The sequence below is a fragment of the Microcebus murinus genome, chromosome 5 (genome assembly GCF_040939455.1).
Source record: "Microcebus murinus isolate Inina chromosome 5, M.murinus_Inina_mat1.0, whole genome shotgun sequence".
Classification (NCBI taxonomy): domain Eukaryota; kingdom Metazoa; phylum Chordata; class Mammalia; order Primates; family Cheirogaleidae; genus Microcebus; species Microcebus murinus.
The window spans coordinates 14,804,688-14,825,248 of record NC_134108.1 but is presented as its reverse complement, the minus strand read 5'-3'; the positions used below and the strand labels follow the sequence as shown (position 1 = coordinate 14,825,248).

The following is a 20,561-nucleotide window of genomic DNA, read 5'->3' as shown; positions in this document are numbered from 1 at the left end:
AATGGAAATAATAGTAAAATCCCCCTCATATGGTTATTGTGACGCTTCAGTGAGCTGATACACCTGGAGTGCCAGCACAGGGTAAGCACCAAAATATTAAGATCACAACTGGCGATCTTAATTTTGTTAGCATGAAATCCTGTTATAAAATTCTACAATGCCCTGTCGTTGTGTGACCCAACTGTAAAGCAGTCTAAATGCTCCCCGTCAGTGTGAGCTCCCTGAGGGCAGGACTCACGTCTCCTCCTTTGCCGCGCTGGAATCCCGAAGACCCAGCGCAGCCTGGCCCCTGGGAGACATGTTGTGTCGAATCCGTTCATCCTTTGGTTGTGAGAGCCCAGGACGTAGGAAATGCCAGTGTTACAACAGGATTTTTCTTGCGCTTCACTCAGTAGACTTTGAAAAATGGTTTGTATTCTGAATCAGTGTCTCTCCGCCCGGGCTGCACGCTGTGATCACCTGGGAAGCTTTTTTGAAGAATACGATGGCTAGAGCCTACCTCCAGAAATTCTGGGATCCTCAGGTGTTTGTCATGTGCAGCCATGGTTGAGAAACAGTCTAGATAAAATCAACACCAGGGCCGGGCGCGGAGGCTCACGCCTGTAATCCTAGCTCTCTGGGAGGCCGAGGCGGGCAGATTGCTTGAGGTCAGGAGTTCAAACCAGCCTGAGCAAGAGCGAGACCCCGTCTCTACTATAAATAGAAAGAAATTAATTGGCCAACTAATATATATAGAAAAAAAATTAGCCGGGCATGGTAGCGCATGCCTGTAGTCCCAGCTACTCGGGAGGCTGAGGCAGAAGGATTGTTGGGTCCAGGAGTTTGAGGTTGCTGTGAGCTAGGCTGACGCCACAGCACTCACTGTAGCCTGGGTAACAAAATGAGACTCTGTCTCAAAAAAATAAATAAAAATAAATAAAATCAACACCAGGATAAGAAAATGAAGAACGGGCATAAAAACTAGAGTAGAGAATCCAGATGTATTATACGTGTTCATTAGTTACGTGTTGGTGTTAGAACAGGCCCCCGTTTAGCAGCTGCTGCTGCCAAAATCCTGTGAGCCACTGTGTGGCTTCTCCTTCCAGAGCCCACTAATGGCCCTGCAACCCAAAAAGAGGCAAGAGGGCTGGATGCTCGGAGGCCGCTGGCCAGGTCTTTTGTGGTTTGGCTGAAAGTTGCTGGTGACTGTATTTATAGGGTGCTTACTCATGCCAGAGGCCATAGAGCTTTGCATGCATTAGCACTTCATATGCATCATATGGGCCTCTCTGACTCCAAACCCCAGGCATGGAGCCATGTGCCCTCCTGCCAGAGTGGAGCCCTGCTTTCCAGGCCATGGTTCATGAAGTTGCAGCTTACTCCAGGAGGGGTTTTTTTACTCCCTGGAGTTTAAATCTTTATGTGTCATCTTATTTAAACAAAGATTAGAATGAGTTAGCAAGAGATCTTTGCAGTGCAGCCCAGTCTGCAGAAGATGGATGACTGAGAAGACCTTTGCATTCCTGAATCGATCCACTGTTCTTTCCTATTGCTGTTCGTTGAACCTGAAAGTCAGACATGCTTAAAATAACCTGAATCAGAGTGAGTACCCTGATGATGATATGTGAGGCATTGATATAATGACACAGTTACAAGTGATTGTATTCATGCCTGTCCCTTGTGTCGATCACATTTGTATATTCCCTGTACATGCACTGTCTCATTTAATAATTTAACAGCTCTGTGAAGTAGATAGGATGCAATTATATATGTGTGTGTGTATTTTATAGACGAGGTATCCATCTTACAATATTGAAAGTCCTTTGTACACGGACATAGAGCTAGAAATCCAATCTAGTCCATTTTGAATACCTGGTTTTGTTAAATCTCTAATACCATTCAGTTTTCAAGACTATCTTCTTGTTATACAGTTGAATTATCTGTACTATTTTGTCCTTCATTTTTATTTCCTTCCTCTTAACTCTAGAATCTAAATTTGGAGCTCAGATGTGTTTGTTGTTATATTTGGTTAAGCAAGGGTATTGATGTGACTTTTAATGTCAATGCTGCTTAATAATCCTTTATTATATACCTTACATCAATTGATTTCAAAGATACGGCTATCTGGCCAATCTGTGGTTGGGGCTTGAAAAAATAATTTTTAAAGTTTCTATTAATTTAGGACCAAGTTTTTCCACATAATATAATAATATTGTGGCCAACTAGGCAAGACTTAAATTGCTAAAATTAAAGAGGACAAAAAGAAATGGTTTTATGTTGGCCTGAAAAATTCAGCTGACTAGATTTTTTTTTTTTTTTTTCAGGAAAAATTTCCAAAATACAAAAAAGCATAGAATAATATGTTAAATACCCATGAACCACCTCCAACTCTGTCAAGTAGCCTTTCTTTGTGCCATATGTGCTTCAGAAATATTTTGAAGCTTAAAAATATTATACATAATATTGATGCCTTTTGTAAACCCTTTCTCAATCACGTTCTGCTCTTCTTGAATGACATACTGATGTGCTGGTAAACCAGTTCTCTGGCACAAGGACAGGGAAGGGAGAATCTGGAACTAATAGTGGCTGCCAATTTCTGTGGTGTAAACACTCCCATCATAGCAGATTTTCAAGATCAGGCGTCCTCAAACTACGGGCCCCGGGCCACATGCTGGTGTTTTGCCTGTTTGTTTTTTTACTTCAAAATAAGATATGTGCAGTGTGCATAGGAATTTGTTCATAGTTTTTTTTAAAACTATACAGCCCTCCAACAGTCCGAGGGACAGTGAACTGGCCCCTGTTTAAAAAGTTTGAGGACCCCTGTTAACACAGTGTTACTGAACTTGGAATTAAGAAGAAATTGCAGGCCGGGCGCGGTGGCTCAAGCCTGTAATCCTAGCTCTCTGGGAGGCCGAGGCGGGCGGATTGCTTGAGGTCAGGAGTTCGAAACCAGCCTGAGCAAGAGCGAGACCCTGTCTCTACTATAAATAGAAAGAAATTAATTGGCCAACTAATATATACAAAAAATTAGCCGGGCATGGTGGCGAATGCCTGTAGTCCCAGCTACTTGGGAGGCTGAGGCAGGAGGATTGCTTGAGCCAGGAGTTTGAGGTTGCTGTGAGCTAGGCTGACGCCACGGCACTCATTCTAGCCTGGGCAACAAAGCGAGACTCTGTCTCAAAAAAAAAAAAAAAAAAAAGAAGAAATTGCAGAATTGCCAAAGCAAACCAGTGTAATCTGGCTTAGTACACCGTTATATTGTAACTGCTGTCTAAAACTTGGTGTTTCATTCCCAAGCATGGTTTTGTTGCCATGATTGTATATGTAAGTATTTATTTAAAACATGTAACATGCTTTCACTGATTTAAATCATGGCATAAATGGTGTCAGTGTCTTTCACTTAACATTGTCTTTGAGATTAATAGCTCTAGTTTGTGTAACTGCTATGCCATATCCATTCAGGAGCATCTCTTCTTGTTGGCCACAAAGATTTTTGTTACGATTTTCTGACTCATATCCATCGCCTATTGGGATGTTTCTTTTTCTTACTGTTACATAGGAGTTCTTGATGAATTCTGGCTGATGATCTTTGTGGATTATCTGAGTTGCAAATATGTCCTAGTGTAAGACATATCTTTTAGCTTTAATTATGATGTCTTTGAGAAGAAGTTTGAGTTTGACTACATTAAATGCACTTTATATAGATTTTGTATTTTAAAAACGTTCTCCTAATCTTAGGTCATCAACGCACTCTACTTTTTTTCCAAAAGTCTTTAAAATGTTGCCTTTCACATTTGTCCTTTATCTGCCTAACATTGATGGAGGTATGGTATACAGTAGGAGACCCAAATTCTTACTTTCATATGGCTAGCCAGTGGCCACACCTCCACTGATCGAAAAGTACATCCTCTCCATACTGATTTGTAGTTTCACGTTCCTCGCATGTCACATTTACGTGGATGTGTAGGTCTGTTTCTGGGCTCTTCTTCGTTCTTTCATTGGTTCTTTATCCATCTTTCCCCTATACTACACTGCCTTGGTTTTTACAAGGTCATGTTGCTCCTCTTCAACACTGACTTAGCTTTTCTTGACTCTGCATTGTCAAATGATTTTCTTTTTTAATTGGTTAAGTTCCTTGAAGCACTCTGTTGGAATTCTTATTGGAATTGCAATAAATTTATGGACTAATTTAGTCAGCATTGACATGTTTACAATACTGTCATCCATAGATGTGTATCTCTTCAATAAAACCTTTTTAAATGTCCTTTAATGTTTTATAATTTCTCCATTGCATTCATACATATAACTTTTAAAAGTTTACTCCTAGATACCTTATACTACTTTTGATGTTATTTCCACTAGAACTTTTTTTCTATTTTTTTAATTAGCTATTCTCATCTAGGAATGCTTTTGATTTTTTTTATATGCTGATATTGTATCAAACTAACTTTCTAAACTTTCCCACTAGTTCTAATAGTGGTGTATAAATTCTCTTGGATTTCTATGTAGGTGATGATATTGTCTGAAAATGAGCAGAATTTTTTTACTTTCTTTACAGTTCTTCTACCCTTTGTCTTTTTCTTGTCTTACTGCTTTGGTTAAGTCTTCCTATACAATATTGTTTTGATATTGGTATCCTTATCTTCTTTTTGACATTAGCAGGAATGTTTTACAGTTAAGTATGATTATTGGGGATTTTAGATAAACACATTTTCCTACTTTGCTACGATTTTATTGTGAATATTATGAGTATTGAATTTTATTCTTTTTGATAGTCATATATTGCTTTCTCTTATAATCTCTATAATAGCCTTGAAATTTAAGTCTCTGGTTTGGTGTCTGGAATAAATCTCCAGATGATCAAGAAAAACTGGGTTAGTTGATTTGAACCAGCCCCCTAAAATCCCAAAACATTTTTTTTTAACTGCCAACCAAAGAAGAAATACCAACTTTTTAAAAATAAAGTATCCTTCTCTTGGAATAGAGAAAAGTTTACCTAACCTCCAATTTGAATATTTCTTTAACAATGAAGAGTGAGGAAATAAAGACCATTCCTCTGTGTCTGCTTTTAAATTGTTTTTTAGCAGATTAAAATCATTCAAGCTTTCTCCCTTCCTCAAAAGATCAGAGTAAAAATTTCCTTTTTCCTTCAGTTCTTTATTCAGTATACCTGTGTCAAGTCATTACTATGCATGAAGCACTGGACGAGGTCTAACAGCATAAAGATGAATGACACCATTGTACAACAGAAGCAATTAGTCATACAATCGAGGAAGGATCAGAATGCTTTGGGAATGCTGAGGAACGTGTTAATTTTATCTGAAGGACTAGAGAAAGCTTTTCAGAGCAAATAACATACATCTGAAAACAAAACAGATTCTCTGGGCCATGCTTTCTTTTCCCCTTGAAATATGAGTGAATCGGGGCATACCTGCAGCAACAAGGCAAAGGGAGGTGGAACAGTTTTCTTTCTTAGTGCATTTTTATACCAAAATGTCTGACTTCTGCACAATGGGAGAAACACTTTTACCCCCAGACTTTTTTTCAAGTGGACTTTTCCAGGCCAGTGCTAATGTATTAGTAAAATTAAAAGAACATTTTCTGTTCCCACATGCAGACGTGTCTCTGTGGGTGCAACACGTTAAAGCGCAGCTGACCTAGTTCGGCAGTGGGAGAGGGAGGTGCTGCTTAGAGCCTGCTGTTGACCGGAAGAGGAGAGGCCACATCCCTGAATCTCTCACCGTGTAAAACAAGAGAATATTCAGTCATAATACAATTCCTGCTGTCGAGTTCCCATCAGTGGTCTGGAGCTTTCCACACGGAATATGTTCTTTAAGAGAGAAAAGTGCCTCCTCTAATCACCCACCCAAACAAGGGACCTGAGGTCAAGTAGGAAATTTCATAATTTTTTTCATAGTTCTACTCAAAAAAAGGAAGAAATACTTAAAATAATTACTCAAGGAAAAGAGAAGACACCCAAATCCTGAAGCCAAGATGACTCTAATCTACTTTTACCTTTGAGTGCAAAACACAATCATGGGTGGTTTCTTCCTGGTGTACGAGTGCAGGAGTGTATTAGTCACACCGATGCAATGAGAAGTCTATCGTCTCCACCCTGTCGGGCTGACACTTTAAAAGGACAGCCCCATTTCTGGTATTTACAGAGTATCCTCAGTGGTTGATGCACTGCGTTCCACACCCTCACCCTGCTCCCATGGTACTTCACGTTTTTTGTGGCTGGTGGTCTTCCTCCACGCCCCCCACATTCTGCTCACCAAAGTCCAGCCACAGTGGCTTTCTTAATATACTTCACACAAGCGCACACCAAGCTCATTCTGTCCTGGACTTGCAACCCCATTTCTTCAGGGACATCCTCTTCCAAGGCTCCGTGCACTCAAATATCACCCCCTTAGAGAACCTTCCCTGACTGTACCTCCCTCACCCCTCCCCTACTCCACTCCAGGTGCTCTGGAACCCTGGTCTCTTGATTTCCTTCATATCACACAGTACAATGTGATACTATGTTGTCTGTTCACTCACTCACATTTATCGCCCATGGTCAGAACATAAGTGCACGGGACAGGGCCTCTGCCCGTCTTTTTTACTCCTATAACCTCACTGCCTCTGACCATGCCTGACGTTGGGAGTCTTTCAGCAATCGCTTGTTGAATGGCAAGCAAACAAGGTGGGCAGGACAGCTTCCCTGGGATGGCAGCCTCAGTGGCAAGAGCATGAGAGAAATCCCATTGCTCTCTTCACTGTTCCCCCTTTTTTAAGGAGTATTTTTATTTCAGGATATTATGAGGGTACAAACATTTCGGTTACATTTTATGTCTTTGCCTCACCCAAGCGAGGATTAGAGGCATGCCCTTCCCCTCCACGATGCTCACCTCATCCATTAGTTGTAAGTTTACCGTCCCCCAACAACCTGCTAATCCCTGGAGAATATTACTACCGTGTGAGCACCATAGTGTTGATCAATTCATGAGTGGATTATTAAAATTTGGTATATGTTCCCGTTTTTTTTTACTATGTTAATCCCATTTTAGAAAGGGGTTATAAAGGAAAGTCAACCAGGTAACTCAAACAAGGCCTCTCAGGTGGACAGTACCGTGTTGAAGCCACCGTGGTATGAGTCTGGCCCTCAGCTTTCTTGAACTGATCGGGAAACAAATCTCTCAATGTTTCTTTTTCTTTTTTTTCTTTTTTTTTTTTGTGAGACAGAGTCTCTCTCTGTTGCCCAGGCTAGAGTGCCATAGCATCATCATAGCTCACAGCAACCTCAAACTCCTGGGCTCAGGCAATCCTCCTGCCTCAGCCTCCCAAGTAGCTGGGACTACAGGTATGCGCCACCATGCCTGGCTAATTTTTTCTATATATTTTTAGTTGGCCAATTAATTTCTTTCTATTTATAGTAGAGACGGGGTCTCGCTCTTGCTCAGGCTGGTCTTGAACTCCTGACCTTAATCAATCCGCCCACCGTGGCCTCCCAGAGTGCTAGGATTACAGGCCTGAGCCACCACACCCAGCTAGATGTGTTTCTAATGGAATGAAGAGCAAGGATTCGAGAGCCCTGATTCTAACCACATCTGTGGCCATTAATTATTAGCTACATGGCCTAATGTAAGCTACCTCCTCCTATGAGCCATAGATTCATCACCTTAAAATTAGAGGTCGGAAGGGAAGGTGTCTGAGTTCCCTCCCAGCTCTGTTGCTCTTGAGCAATGGATGCCAGTCATTCATTTACAGGTGAGATACACCTGGAGCCTGGGTGGGTCCCTCAAGACACTTCCTCCTACCAGCAATTCTACTCTGGAGATGAAATTAAAGGTTGGAGGGAGCACGACGAGCATAAATTTAGAAGATAAGGAGTTAAATATTGTCAAGGAGTATTTCTATTAAGCTATGAGAAGTAACACAATGGAGTCTGCTCAAAACCTTTTCTGCTCAGGATTTGTACTGAAAGACCCAGACATGACACCTGCATGCAGAGCCCTCATCCTCCAGGAATGGAACACACTGGCTCAAAAACTTTATTTCTTTGTCTATTCTTTTTCTTAGACTTTTTTCTCTTACCTTATCCAGTAGTCAGGTCACAATTGAACCATACCTAACTTTCAGTAAAAGATAATGATACAAATATCAGAACTATATTTTCAAACTAATATATTTCAAACCATCCAGAGGAGATGTTTTATAAGAATACTGGGAGAAGGGTATTTGAAACTGGGATAGTTTTAAAAAATCCTTTCAATGTGTGCACTAGACCAAGGGATTTTAAAGTAACTGTACTATACAGTGTACTATACAATGGACTGAAGTGCATTGATGTAGTTTCAGACTCCAACAAATCTTTAACACAGTGCCACGTGCTGAGTTTCAGTGTATTGTCAAAGAAGGGTGTCCATATGTATCTGAAAAGATTATTAAAATACTCATCCCTCTTCAGTGCCATATACCATATAATTCAACCAGAACAACAGATCCTAACACATTGGGTGAGGAACCAGAATAAGAGAATCTTATGTTCTATTAAGCTAGAGATTAGAGTTACAAAAATGTAAAACAATCCTCCTGTGGCTATATTTTTGTTTTATAAAACCTAATTATTTTTCACAAAAAGTTATTTATGTTAACATGTATTGGATTTATTAAGTTGATAATTTTTTAATTATTTTGTTTTAACTTCTAATATAGGCAATCTAGGTAGATATAATCCACATAAAGAATTTTTAAAAGAGTGTGAACAGGTCCCGACACCAAGAAGTTTAAGAACCGCTGCCTGTGAGTGAGGAGCATCACTCGATAAACCCCATCCCGCCCGGAATTTATGGTGAGCACAGGGGTGTCTCACTGTCAAGTGTGAAAGAACAAATTAATATCCCCAAGACCTTGAAGTGAGGCTCTAACATCAGTGACAGAAGCCAAATAGTCAAACAGGGAAAAAAGAGCTCAGCAGGAAACAAAGAACAAGGAAGAAAAATACAAAATCATTGTCATCCTATTTTTGAAGAGAAGATTTTACACTCATGCTTTTGGATGTTTCTTGCTTGTGTTTCTGTTCTTATGTCATGGTTTAAAAAAAAAAAACTTTGAAATAAAAAATCTGATGGTGGAAATGAAAAAATTTAATAAAAGGAATGAAGAAAAAGTTGGAGTCTCCCAAAAAACAAGGCGATCAACAAGAAGATGGAAAATGAGGAAGAATGGGGAAAGGGAGAGTATTGGGAATAGACAGCCACAAGGTGACTAAGGAGCTGTGACAGTGGAGAGGAGAAAAGACATTATTTGGGAACAGAGAGCCTTACATGTTCCGGTCCAGGGTCCTCATGCATGCTCAAAAATTACTAAGGACCCAAAAAACTTTTTTGTTTGTGTTGTATTATGTTTTGTTTGCCATTTTAGACATAAATCTGAGAACCTGTTAAAATATCAATTTATTTAACAGTAAAAACAGCCGTTGCAGTACACGGAGCTCCACAGAGACAGCACCGGGGCAGCTAGAGCCAGACGGGCCCTGGGTGAACCTGTCCCTTGCCAAGGAAAAATAACTAAACGTGGGCAAAAAGATCCTAATAATCCGAGAGGCAAAATGTCATCATACACATTTTTTATGCAAACTAGTCGAGAGGAGCACAAGAAGCAGCACCCAGATGCTTCAGTCAACTCTAAGATCTCTAAGAAGCGCTCAGAGAGGTGAAGAAAAGACTGTGTGTCAAAGAGGAAGGAAAATTTGAAGACATGTCAAAGGCTGAGAAGGCCTGTTAGGAAAGAGAAAAAACCTGTGTCCCTCCTAAAGGGGAAACAGAAAGCAGGTTCAAAGATCCCTATGCACCCAAGAGGCCTCTTCCAGCCTTCCTTGTTCTGTTCTGAGTATCGCCCAGAAATGCGAGCAGAACACCCCGTCCACGCATTGGTGATGTTGCAAAGGCACCGGGAGAGGTGTGGAGTGACACGGGCACAGGTGACAAGAAGCTGTATGGAAAGAAGGCTGTGGAGCTGAAGGAAAACTGCAAGAAGAGTGTCGCTGCACAGCGAGCTAAAGGAAAGCCTAGGGCAGCAAAAAAAGGGAGTCATTGAGGCTGAAAAACAGCAAGACAAGGGAGAGGAGGAAGATGATGAATTTAATTGGTTCTAGTGCAGTTTTTTCCTTGTCTATAAAGCATTTAACCCTCCTGTACACAACTTCTTGTAAAGAAAATGAAATGTAAGGCTGCATAAGATTTGTTTTTTAGGCCAGGCGCGGAGGCTCACGCCTGTAATGCTAGCACTGTGGGAGGCTGAGGCGGGCGGATTGCTCGAGGTCAGGAGTTCAAAACCAGCCTGAGCAAGAGCGAGACCCCGTCTCTACTATAAATAGAAAGAAATTAATTGGCCAACTAATATATATAGAAAAAATTAGCCGGGCATGGTGGCGCATGCCTGTAGTCCCAGCTACTTGGGAGGCTGAGGCAGGAGGATTGCCTGAGCCCAGGAGTTTGAGGTTGCTGTGAGCTAGGCTGATGTCACAGCACTCACTCTAGTCTGGGCAACAAAGTGAGACTCTATCTCAAGAAAAAAAAAAATGTTTTTTAAACTGTACAGCATCTTTTTTTGTGTGTAGTTAACACACTGCTGGACATGTCTTTTGATAGCCCTGTCCTGGTGGTAATTTCAATAGCCAGCAACCTTGAGTGGCACAGTGTGGGGGTTGTAAATTGGCTTGGAAATGTAAAACAGGTTCTTGTTGGTGCTCAGCGCAAATTAGTTATATGTGAGGATGGCAGTTTTTCCATTATCTTCAGTTGTCTCTGATGCAGCTTATGCAAAATAATTGTTCTTCTGTTAACTGAATACTACTCTGTAATGGCAAAAACAAAGTTGCAGTTGTTTTGTTGACATTCTGAATGCTTCTAAGTAAATACAATTTTAAAAAATAATAAAATAAACCTACATATTTCTAAGAAAATAATTTAACTTTTTTTGTCATTAAATGTTTTTTTTGCTTTGGAATTATCTTACATTTTTTGCTTTGGAATTATCTTACATTTTTACAAATCTCTTTACTGTCTGACTTGCCAGAAGACAGCTGAGCTCTCATATCTGCTTTTACTTTCCATCTGTTGTGATATCATACATCACGTAGCCCCTGGAAAAGTTCACACTACTTACGAGAGAATGAAAATTAAAAATCCAATAATGTCCACATTTTTATGAAACAGTGACCTTAAGGACCTCTTGAAGGGGTCTCAGTAACCCCAGAGGTCACTGGACCACACTTGGAAAACCACTGCTCAAGATCATTTCCCAAATTTTCAGATTGTCTCATGAAAAAGACCACCATCACAAAATTTCATAATTCTGTTAACAAAGAGAAAACTCTAACAGCTTCCAGAATTTAACAACAACAAAAGTCACATGGAACCTGGCCCATAGATCACAATGATATTGGACTCCCAATAGCAGCATTGGAATTTTTAAGGCAACAGAGTTCCCTGAATACTCAGGGAAAATGACTTCCAACCAACAAGTCTACAGCCACAGACATTATAAGCCAAGTGTGAAGGGAGAATATTTGGAAACGGGAAGTTGCCTCAGAAAAGTTGCCTCCTATTATTAGCCTTACTCAGAGAGCTACTGGTGGATGTTGTAATCTCCCAAAGTAGGAAATATGTCAGAAATGGTATCTAAGAACCAAGACATCCAGCACGGAGACTGGCAAAGACCATCACCAGGAAGGTGTTGGAAAGAGAACCCAGCAGGCCTGGAGAGCAGCCCGTTCAGGTTGGCATGGAGGATGGAGGTCACCAAGAAAGACATCTAACTGATCGATTACCTGGTGCTTGAACACAGTGAGACAAGATCCGTACTTCTGGCATGCAGTTCGAGAATATATTAGTGGTGCATGTTTTGAAAACAAAGCGAAAAAGATAGTTTTAACTTCAGGGAAACCACAGTTCTACAGGAAAGAAAACAAAATCATGGTATATTCCAAAACTTAAATAAGACTAATATTTACATAGTTTTAAAGATGTAAGTTCTGACATCTAAATCAAATTGCCTAATAGAACTATCTGAGAAGATGGCAGGAAAGGAGGGCTAAAGAAATTAAGGAGTAAATCAATGTGTTTTCATTTTTCAGTTCTAGATATTGTCAGCATGCTTAGAAATATGGATCTGCTTACAGCAGAAACAGCTTAAAGGGTCAAAAATGCTTCTGGGCAGTGCCAGTCCAGGATAAGAAACAAAGCAAGAAACTGTTCTTGTAGGACTGTTTGACTTTTTATTAGATATGTAATATATAGATAATTAAATACTTGACATATTAAAATATACATTAATGCAACTTTATATAGAGAGTGCAATTAAGAAATGTGTTAACATTTATACTGAGAATGTCCTTTGACCTGTCAATTATAGAATTACATCCAATAGTGGGAGATTAGTTAAAATTAATTATGATACATCCACGCAATGAAATACTGTGCTGTTGCTTAAAATAAATAATGATACTGCCATTAAAAAATGTAACTTTACATTTGACTTTGTTTTGAGACAGTGTCTTACTCTTTTGCCCAGGCTAGAGTGCAGTGGCATCATCATAACTCACTGCACCCTCAAATGCCTGGGCTTGAGTGATCCTCCTGCCTCATTCTCCCAATTAGTGTGTGCCACCATGCCCAGCTAATTTAATTTTTGTAGATACGAGGTCTCACTGTGTTGCTCAGGCTGGTCTCAAACTCTTGGCAATCCTCCCACCTCAGCCTCCCAAAGTGCTAGGATTACAGGCATGAGCCACCATGCCCAGGCTAAATTTACATTTGAGGAAATATATTTTCTTCCCTAGCATGTCATTCCTTTAAAGCACTATCTCTCTTTATAATTTCATATTTGTTAGTGTGATTTTTTTTCATTGAATGTCTGACTTTTCCAATGGATTGGGAACTCCATAAGACCAAGGACCATATCTCATTTTGCTAGCTGGTGTATTGTTAATACTTTGCACTGTACCTGGTACCTAGGCACTTATTTGACAAATGAATGAGTGTGCATAAGCATTTGCGTAAACAATAACAAATGTCTAGAAAACTTAAATGTTAGGCAAAGCTTATCTCTGGTGGGAGAGCTATAGGTCCAACCTGGGTATAAATTCCTGCGCCACCTGGAGCAAGTCCCTTATCTTAGCCTACAATGGCAGTAGGTCTTCATCCAATCGTATGATTCCTTGTAAGTGCCATAGAAATGTTTAAACTTTTAAGTTACATAAAATATCTTCAACCAGAAAACTACAATCTAATACTTCCTATTATTATTTTTTTTATTAGTGAACTTCTGCAAGATTTGGAAAACTGTGAAAATGATCCTGTGGCCATAGCAGAATGTTTTGTGTCCAAGGTAAGCAGGGTTCATTAATCCGGGCCAAACCAAGACGGACACAGATTATGGACTGTTTTCTTTTTAAAGTTAGAATGACTGGTTTGTTCCATACTGGATAAAGATAGCCACTAATCTCTCCGTTTTTTTTTATTTGGTTGTTTTTTTTCCACAGCAAGGAAAAAATATATACTATTACTGGGGAAAAGGAGATGCACTGATGTGGTAGCTATCCTAGAGCTTGTATAGTAACTGAATAATGTCACTCTTTCCTGGGAAAAACTAAGCTTGGGAGAGGAGAGTCCAGAGTAGAAGAATGGTAGCAAAATGAATACGTATAAAATACCACTAAGCTAGTTATAAAATTCTAATAGAATCTAGATATTTTATAAATAATATATGTGGCACTCACCTGGTCTCTATGATTATCTTTTGGGGGATAAAGAGAAGCAGAATTAATCTCCTGTGTATTAAAAATGCAGTCTGTTTTCCTCTAAGTTTCTTAGGCCCCATTGATGGTTTAAAAAATACAAGGAAAGGATTTGACTTTTAAAGCTTAAATGACAGTGAGCCCATAGTCTAGACACAATAGGAAATAGAGTTCAGAAACATACCAGGACAGCCTTTCCTGGGTTACTTTCTCAACATGCTTCTTAGCATATATAGAATCCTACTTTGTTTAAATTCTCCTAAAAATTAAACAGCTTTTGTTCGGAAAACCTCTAAAAGTTGTTTCGCAGCAAACCTTCATGCGGTTTCTGCAGTTATATTAATAGTTTAAAATGTACAAAGGTTTAAGCAAAGTTCATGAGGGTGGCTGGTGGTCATGCCTATAATCCTAGGCATGGTGGCTCACGCCTGTAATCCTAGCACTCTGGGAGGCCGAGGTGGGAGGATCACTCAAGTCAGGAGTTCGAAACCAGCCTGAGTAAGAGCAAGACCCCGTCTCTACTAAAAATGGAAATAAATTAATTGGCCAACTAAAAATACATAGAAAAAATTAGCCGAGCATGGTGGTGCATGCCTGTAGTCCCAGCTACTCAGGAGGCTGAGGCAGGGGGATTGCTTGAACTCAGGAGTTTGAGGTTGCTGTGAGCTAGGCTGATGCCACAACACTTTAGCCCGGGCAACAGAGTGAGACTGTCTCACACACACACACACACACACACACACACACACACACACACACACAAGTTCATGACAGTGCTTTGGGACCAGCTGAGAATTAACACCTCATTTAGAGCCCCTGAGTCCAACGTGACTTGGGAGGTGACATCTCAGTCTGGCCTAGCTTCGGACTGTTCCACAGGGTCGTTTCTGATGGCTGCAGCTCCATCTGGATGGCTGTGAATCCAAACACGACACCCTGGGTTTTATTGACGTGAAGTTCCTTAAAGGCAATCAGTGGGCTTGTATATAAAACTCTCTTGACTGTGCGTGTATGTTCACATGTAAAATGTTTGTGCACACATGCTTACACATACAGTCCTTCTCACAAGTTGCCTGTGTCGTAATTGGGCAGGAATTTGCAAAAACAGAAGGAAAACGAAAGAAGGAGAAATGAGTAAAAAGATACACCGAGCATATCAAAGAAGATATGTTAAAATAACCGCAGCACATAAACAACATAAAAGCTTTCGGAAACGTTTGGGCTTTTACTGGTAACTGTAATCACAAATTGATTAAAGATGTTCCAGCATGTGCTTAGCTCTCACTTAATTATTCACATAAAAGTTTGTTTATGTGCCATGTTGCCAGCTCCCAAATCTTATTTCTCATTGTAACATTGCCAAGTTTAATTAGAAGACTGACTTCAGTCCACACGTTCACGTGGAAGCAGGGAACCGTGAGCGCTCTCTTGACTCCGGCATAACCGGCTTTTCACTCGGCGCCCTGAAATTTAGGAGATGTTACGTTTTCTGAAGCACAACCAGCCGCTCAGTGCTGGGGAGGAATGGAAAATTGCTTTAATTAGGAGGCCATTAATGAAAGGGGTGAAGCCGGCGGTTGACTCCGGCTTTTATCCGGATCACTGGGGCTTACCCAGACTCATCTTTGACCTTGCGTGCGTCTGTGGCATGTGGAGGTTACAGAAGTCCTCGCCGACAGGAGGAGGCAGCCTTTTAGCTGATGGCCCCCAGAAGGAGGAGGAGGAGCTAGCAGCCCTCTCGATAGACAGAAATTAAAGCTCTGCACCTGGCAGGCTCAGCCTTCTTCCGGTGAACATTTGTCCACTCTTAGGACTCTGGGAACACCAGGAACAGCTCGCTTTGTTTGGCTGCCTTCACCCCCGCCCTCACGTCCATCCCTCATCTCGACTCGCCCAGCAGGGCTGACCCTGGGCGACGGACGTTTAGGAGAGAGACGGGATTTGTGTTTCAGAGCCTCAACCTCCCCTTAGCCACCTCTCCCCGGCTGCTCAGCCCTCTGCCCCTGGCTGCCTTTCTCCTTTCAGGGCCCAGAGAGTGAGCACGTGCGCACACACCCCACCAACTTACTGAAACTACCTTCCACTAGGATTCGGGATTGCTGAGCTGAAAAGAAATCGCCCTCAAGAAAGTGCTGATATTGGATGTTCCATATTATTAGAGTGAATTCAAGTGAAGGTCGCCTTGCCCATGTGCTGTTTACTTGTTAAGCCTTTCCCATAGGGTCCAGTGAAAACGTCTCAGGAATCAAAGAAGGAAAGCAACCGTGTGGCAGAAGAAACCTAAAGTCATATATGTTTTACTCGGGCTACCTATTCAATGAGTATTTGCCAGTCCTGTGTGCTCAGTTAGTCACTGAGCCCTGACTGTCTTATATTTTGGCATTTTCATAATTGTCTCATTTCTACATCATCTGTAATTACCATTTGAAAGAGTTGAATAATTGAAGGAAAATATCTATTTTTTGTATAGTTTCTATAACATATTTCCCTAACAACTTCTAAAAAGGATTTGGCATGGCATATTTAGTAACCAATAGCATTTAAGGATGTAACTAGGGGCTGTTGATTTTTGCTTGAAACCATGGTTCATAAATAAGGTCCACAGAGCTGCTCAAACCTGAATTTGATTCTATACAAAGGATAAATAGCTGATTTAAATCAAAAACCTCTCATTTAAGATAGGAATAGAGGCCAGGTGCGGTAGCTCACGCCTGTAATCCTAGCACTCTGGGAGGCCAGGGCGGGAGGACTACTTGAGCTCAGAAGTTCAAGATCAACCTGAGCAACAGCAAGACTCCATCTCTACTATAAATAGAATGAAATTAGCCAAACAACTAAAAATAGAAAAAATTAGCCAGGCGCGGTGGCACGTGCCTGTAGTCCCAGCTACTTGGGAGGCTGAGGCAGGAGGATCACTTGAGCCCAGAAGTTTGAGGTTGCTGTAAGCTAGGCTGATGTCACGGCACTCTAGCCCAGGCAAGAGAGTGAGACTCTTGTCTCAAAAGCAATGATAGACTTTGTTGAATATGTATTTCTTTGTAGAGTTGACTTTGAAATCATGTTTTTATAATATTTTATATAATTATAAAACTAAGGTTTTAAAAAAGTCTCCATAAATTGAAAGCAAAATGAAACTGTATCCAGTTGGTGGCATAACCACACAAAAAGAATTCCAATTGATTTGAAAATATGCTTTGGACAAAATACAGCAAATGCATCTCTGGTTTAGTAATGATAATATTTATGGCATTGCTACTGTTCTGAAATTATTGGATATGTTGTGGGATAAAGCAAAGTAGTATTTATATTAGTGTCATTTAGAACTGGAACTGAACTTACCTGTCTAGTATAATGAACCCTGTTTGGGGAATGGACACACTAACAGCCCTGGCATAAGCATTATAAGAGGTATTCATGTAACGAAAACATTTATACCCCCTTAATATTTTGGATTTTAAAAAAATATGGAACTGGTAGGAGGAAGAAAATAGACATAAGAATGATGTGGTTAATTAAAAATGCTATAGTCTTTAATCTGAATTATAAGTATTAGCATGAACTAAGGATGTATTTTATCCTTTAAAAAACACCGTATTCCTAACTCTGTCAACTGGAAATGTCTTAGAAATGATTAACCTCATATCAAGAGTATCCCTAACACCCATATTGTGGCCTCCAAACATTGTTTCCTGCCAGAGGGAATCAGGGCTCCACGAAGCATGGGTGTGGGGTAGGCAATACACAAACAAGAAGGTCTGGAACGTCTTGTCACACCAGAAAACATGGAAGCTACGGAAGGTAGCTTCCTGACCTGTAGGTCAGGTCATGAATGCTCAGGAAGAGGCTCCTGCTAGCCAGTGATAGGATCATTTAAGCATCAGGAAAGATAATTAACTGAAAACAATCGACACTCATTAAATATAATTCATGAATTTACAGTGATATTAAAAAAAAACGAATTGGTCACCTTTGCAGGATGCTTCAGAAACAACGTATATTTTTTGAAAATTAAAAGAGGGTATTAAGCATTTATCCTGCCTTTCCCATACAAACTGCAGAGTAATCAATAGTTAATATGAGGAAGTTACTTTTTTTGGAAAGTTTCTGACTGATAAATGAAGAAAGAATAATAGAATTAGAAACATCATGGGCCAGGTGCAGTAACTCACGCCTGTAATCATCCTAGCACTCTGGAAGGCCGAGGCAGGAGGATTGTGCAAGGTCAGGAGTTCAAAACTAGGCTGAGCAAGAGCGAGATCCCATCTCTACTATAAATAGAAAGAAATTAATTGGCCAACTAATATATATAGAAAAAATTAGCCGGGTATGGTGGTGCATGCCTGTAGTCCCAGCTACTTGGGAGGCTGAGGCAGGAGGATCGCTTGAGCCCAGGAGTTTGAGGTTGCTGTGAGCTAGGCTGACGTCATGGCACTCTAGCCCGGGCAACAGAGTGAGACTCTGTCTCAAAACAAACAAAAAAAAAAAAATAGAAATATCATAATTTTGCAACCCCTGATGAATTAACTACCAGTGGTTGTTGTCACAAAGAGACAGGCTCACATTATGTGCCTCCTGTTGGAAGTGCAATGCAGCAATTCTCAAATTGAAGAAAAAAAAAGTTGACTGCTGGCCTAGGGGAAGGTACTCTGATTGCTAGGCAGAACTAAGGATCTCCTTTTAGTCTTGTGGCATGAACTTAAAGTGGGAACAGTCAGGGTGGTTGTGTGGTTTTTCTCCACCAATGTTGACGTTCAGGAGTATGGGCCTAAAGTTTTGATGGAATAGGAAAAATAGAGGGAGTAAGCTGGAAAGATAGGAGATGAGGGTCCAAGAGCGGAGTGTATGAAATTGAGAGAATATAGGGGTGGCAGTTATTTAGGTCGTCTATGAGTAGAGAAAACCACGTCACTGTGAGTCACAATAAAGGTATAATGATTAAATTTACAAAATATGGTAAAAAAAAAAAAGTGCAATGCAACCTATGATGTTTTTGTGCCAAATTTTGGAACCTAAATCCAAGCAAGCCTCTCTTGAAACCCCAAGGATTAGAATGAACAGGGTGCATTAGAGGAAGCCATAAGGTTGTCTCAGTAACACTGAGACTGTACAGGGCAAACAATCTCGTTTCTCCAGCAACTAACTTGCAAGGGGAAAAAAGATAGATGGGAATTAAAGATTAAAAGAGACTAGAAAGATATCAACCAGTTGCTGTGTGTGAATTTTATATCGAAATAAAATAGTTAAATTTTTTTTAAAAGGAAAGAAAATTAAGAAAAAGAATATAAGTAGTAACCGGGTAACCCTAATGATATTATAGAATTATTTAAGTGTGATAATATCTTGTTTAGTCCTTATTTTAGAGATACATATTAAAATATTTGCAAGGGGCCAGGCACAATGGCTCACACCTGTAATCTTAGCACTTGGGGAGGCTGAGGCAGGAGGATTGCTTGAGCTTAGAAGTTCAAGACCAGCCTGAAGCAAGAGCAAGACCCCTGTCTCTACTAAAAAAAAAAAAAAATAGAAAAATTAATTAAGCATGGTGGCACATGCCTGTAGTCCCAGCAACTCAGGAGGCTGAGGCAGGAGGATCGCTTGAGCCCAGGAATTTGAGGTTGCTGTGAACTATGATGATGCCACTGCACTAGCTAGGATGACAAAGTGAGACTCTGTATCAAAAAAAAATAAAAAACAGTAAAAAATAAAATAATAAAATATTTACAAGTGAGAAGATGTCTAGGATTTGCTTCCGAGTGACGGGAAAGCAGGGAGCAGGTGGGATATAGACGTCGGCGAGGGAGTGGCTGCTGAGGCTGGGCGACAGGTGCTTGGGGAGTCATTGCACCACCCCTCTACTTTCATATGTGCATGAAACTTCCTGTAATGTAAAAACGTTGAGACTAATCCCAGTTTAGTTTAATAGGCGTCTCGGTGCAGAGTCTTTTTGAATCAGAAAAAGAAAAAGCATTAAAGTTACAGAGAAGAAAGGCTGTTGTGGGGTCCCGTGTGAATCCAGCATAAAGTGGTTCAGAGGTAAAAGGAAAAGTCAAAAAGAGCAGAACGTGGCACTCCCCCAAAATCGTCTGTGGCTCTTTCAAAAGGTGGTTTCATTTTAGATTTTGCAAGAGCCAGTAATTTACTGGGCTCAAATTAGCTTTTCCGACTGTCTTAAAACCAAAAGGTTAATAACCTAGCTTTGGCCACTTCCCCCACCTATTCACCACTTTCCCTTGGCAGTGTGAGAAAAAATTATGAAAAATGGAAATCCACCAAAAAGATGACTGGGTGTCTCTAATGGAAAACTAAGTGTTTTCCAGTTTATCCCTCCAGATTACATAACTCAGTGGGGTCTCTGCAGCTTTCAGCCTCTTTGAACTTTTTTTTACAGCTCTGTGAATTTTAGATAGCTGGTAGCAACCTGAATGATTCTTGACCATAGACATGCAAATGAATTCTGATCCACAGAGGGACAGTTGATTTTTTTATCCGTCCCCATGAAAGAAACCAGTTTTGTATCTATTTGTAAATTCATTTCAGCATTTGTCATTGATCCACCTGAGTGTGATACTTTTATTTCTCCTTTGTTCTGGTTGTGATGTCTTATTGCTCTCCCCATTAATAGGTTAAATAAAATCTTTGACAGTGTTCATTTTATATTTGCATGGAAGTCGTGATTCCACCTTTTGCAAAAAATATCCTTTGGTGAGCAATTATTAACATTTCCTAATACCTGATAATATGATGAGGCATCTGAATGATGAACATAGCCATGGAAGTAAAAAGAGATTTTAGGGAACTG

General features: G+C 40.3%; 1 protein-coding gene across 1 annotated transcript in view; it reads left to right on the top strand.

The window, feature by feature from the left end:
• The window catches only part of PLEKHG1 (pleckstrin homology and RhoGEF domain containing G1), a 212,322-nt gene that overhangs the window by 151,677 nt on the left and 40,084 nt on the right, over nucleotides 1-20,561 (top strand). Inside the window, exon 5 of the mRNA XM_012740928.3 lies at nucleotides 13,284-13,353. Coding sequence (XP_012596382.2) covers nucleotides 13,284-13,353 — 70 coding nt within the window. The remainder of the gene's footprint in view (nucleotides 1-13,283; nucleotides 13,354-20,561) is intronic.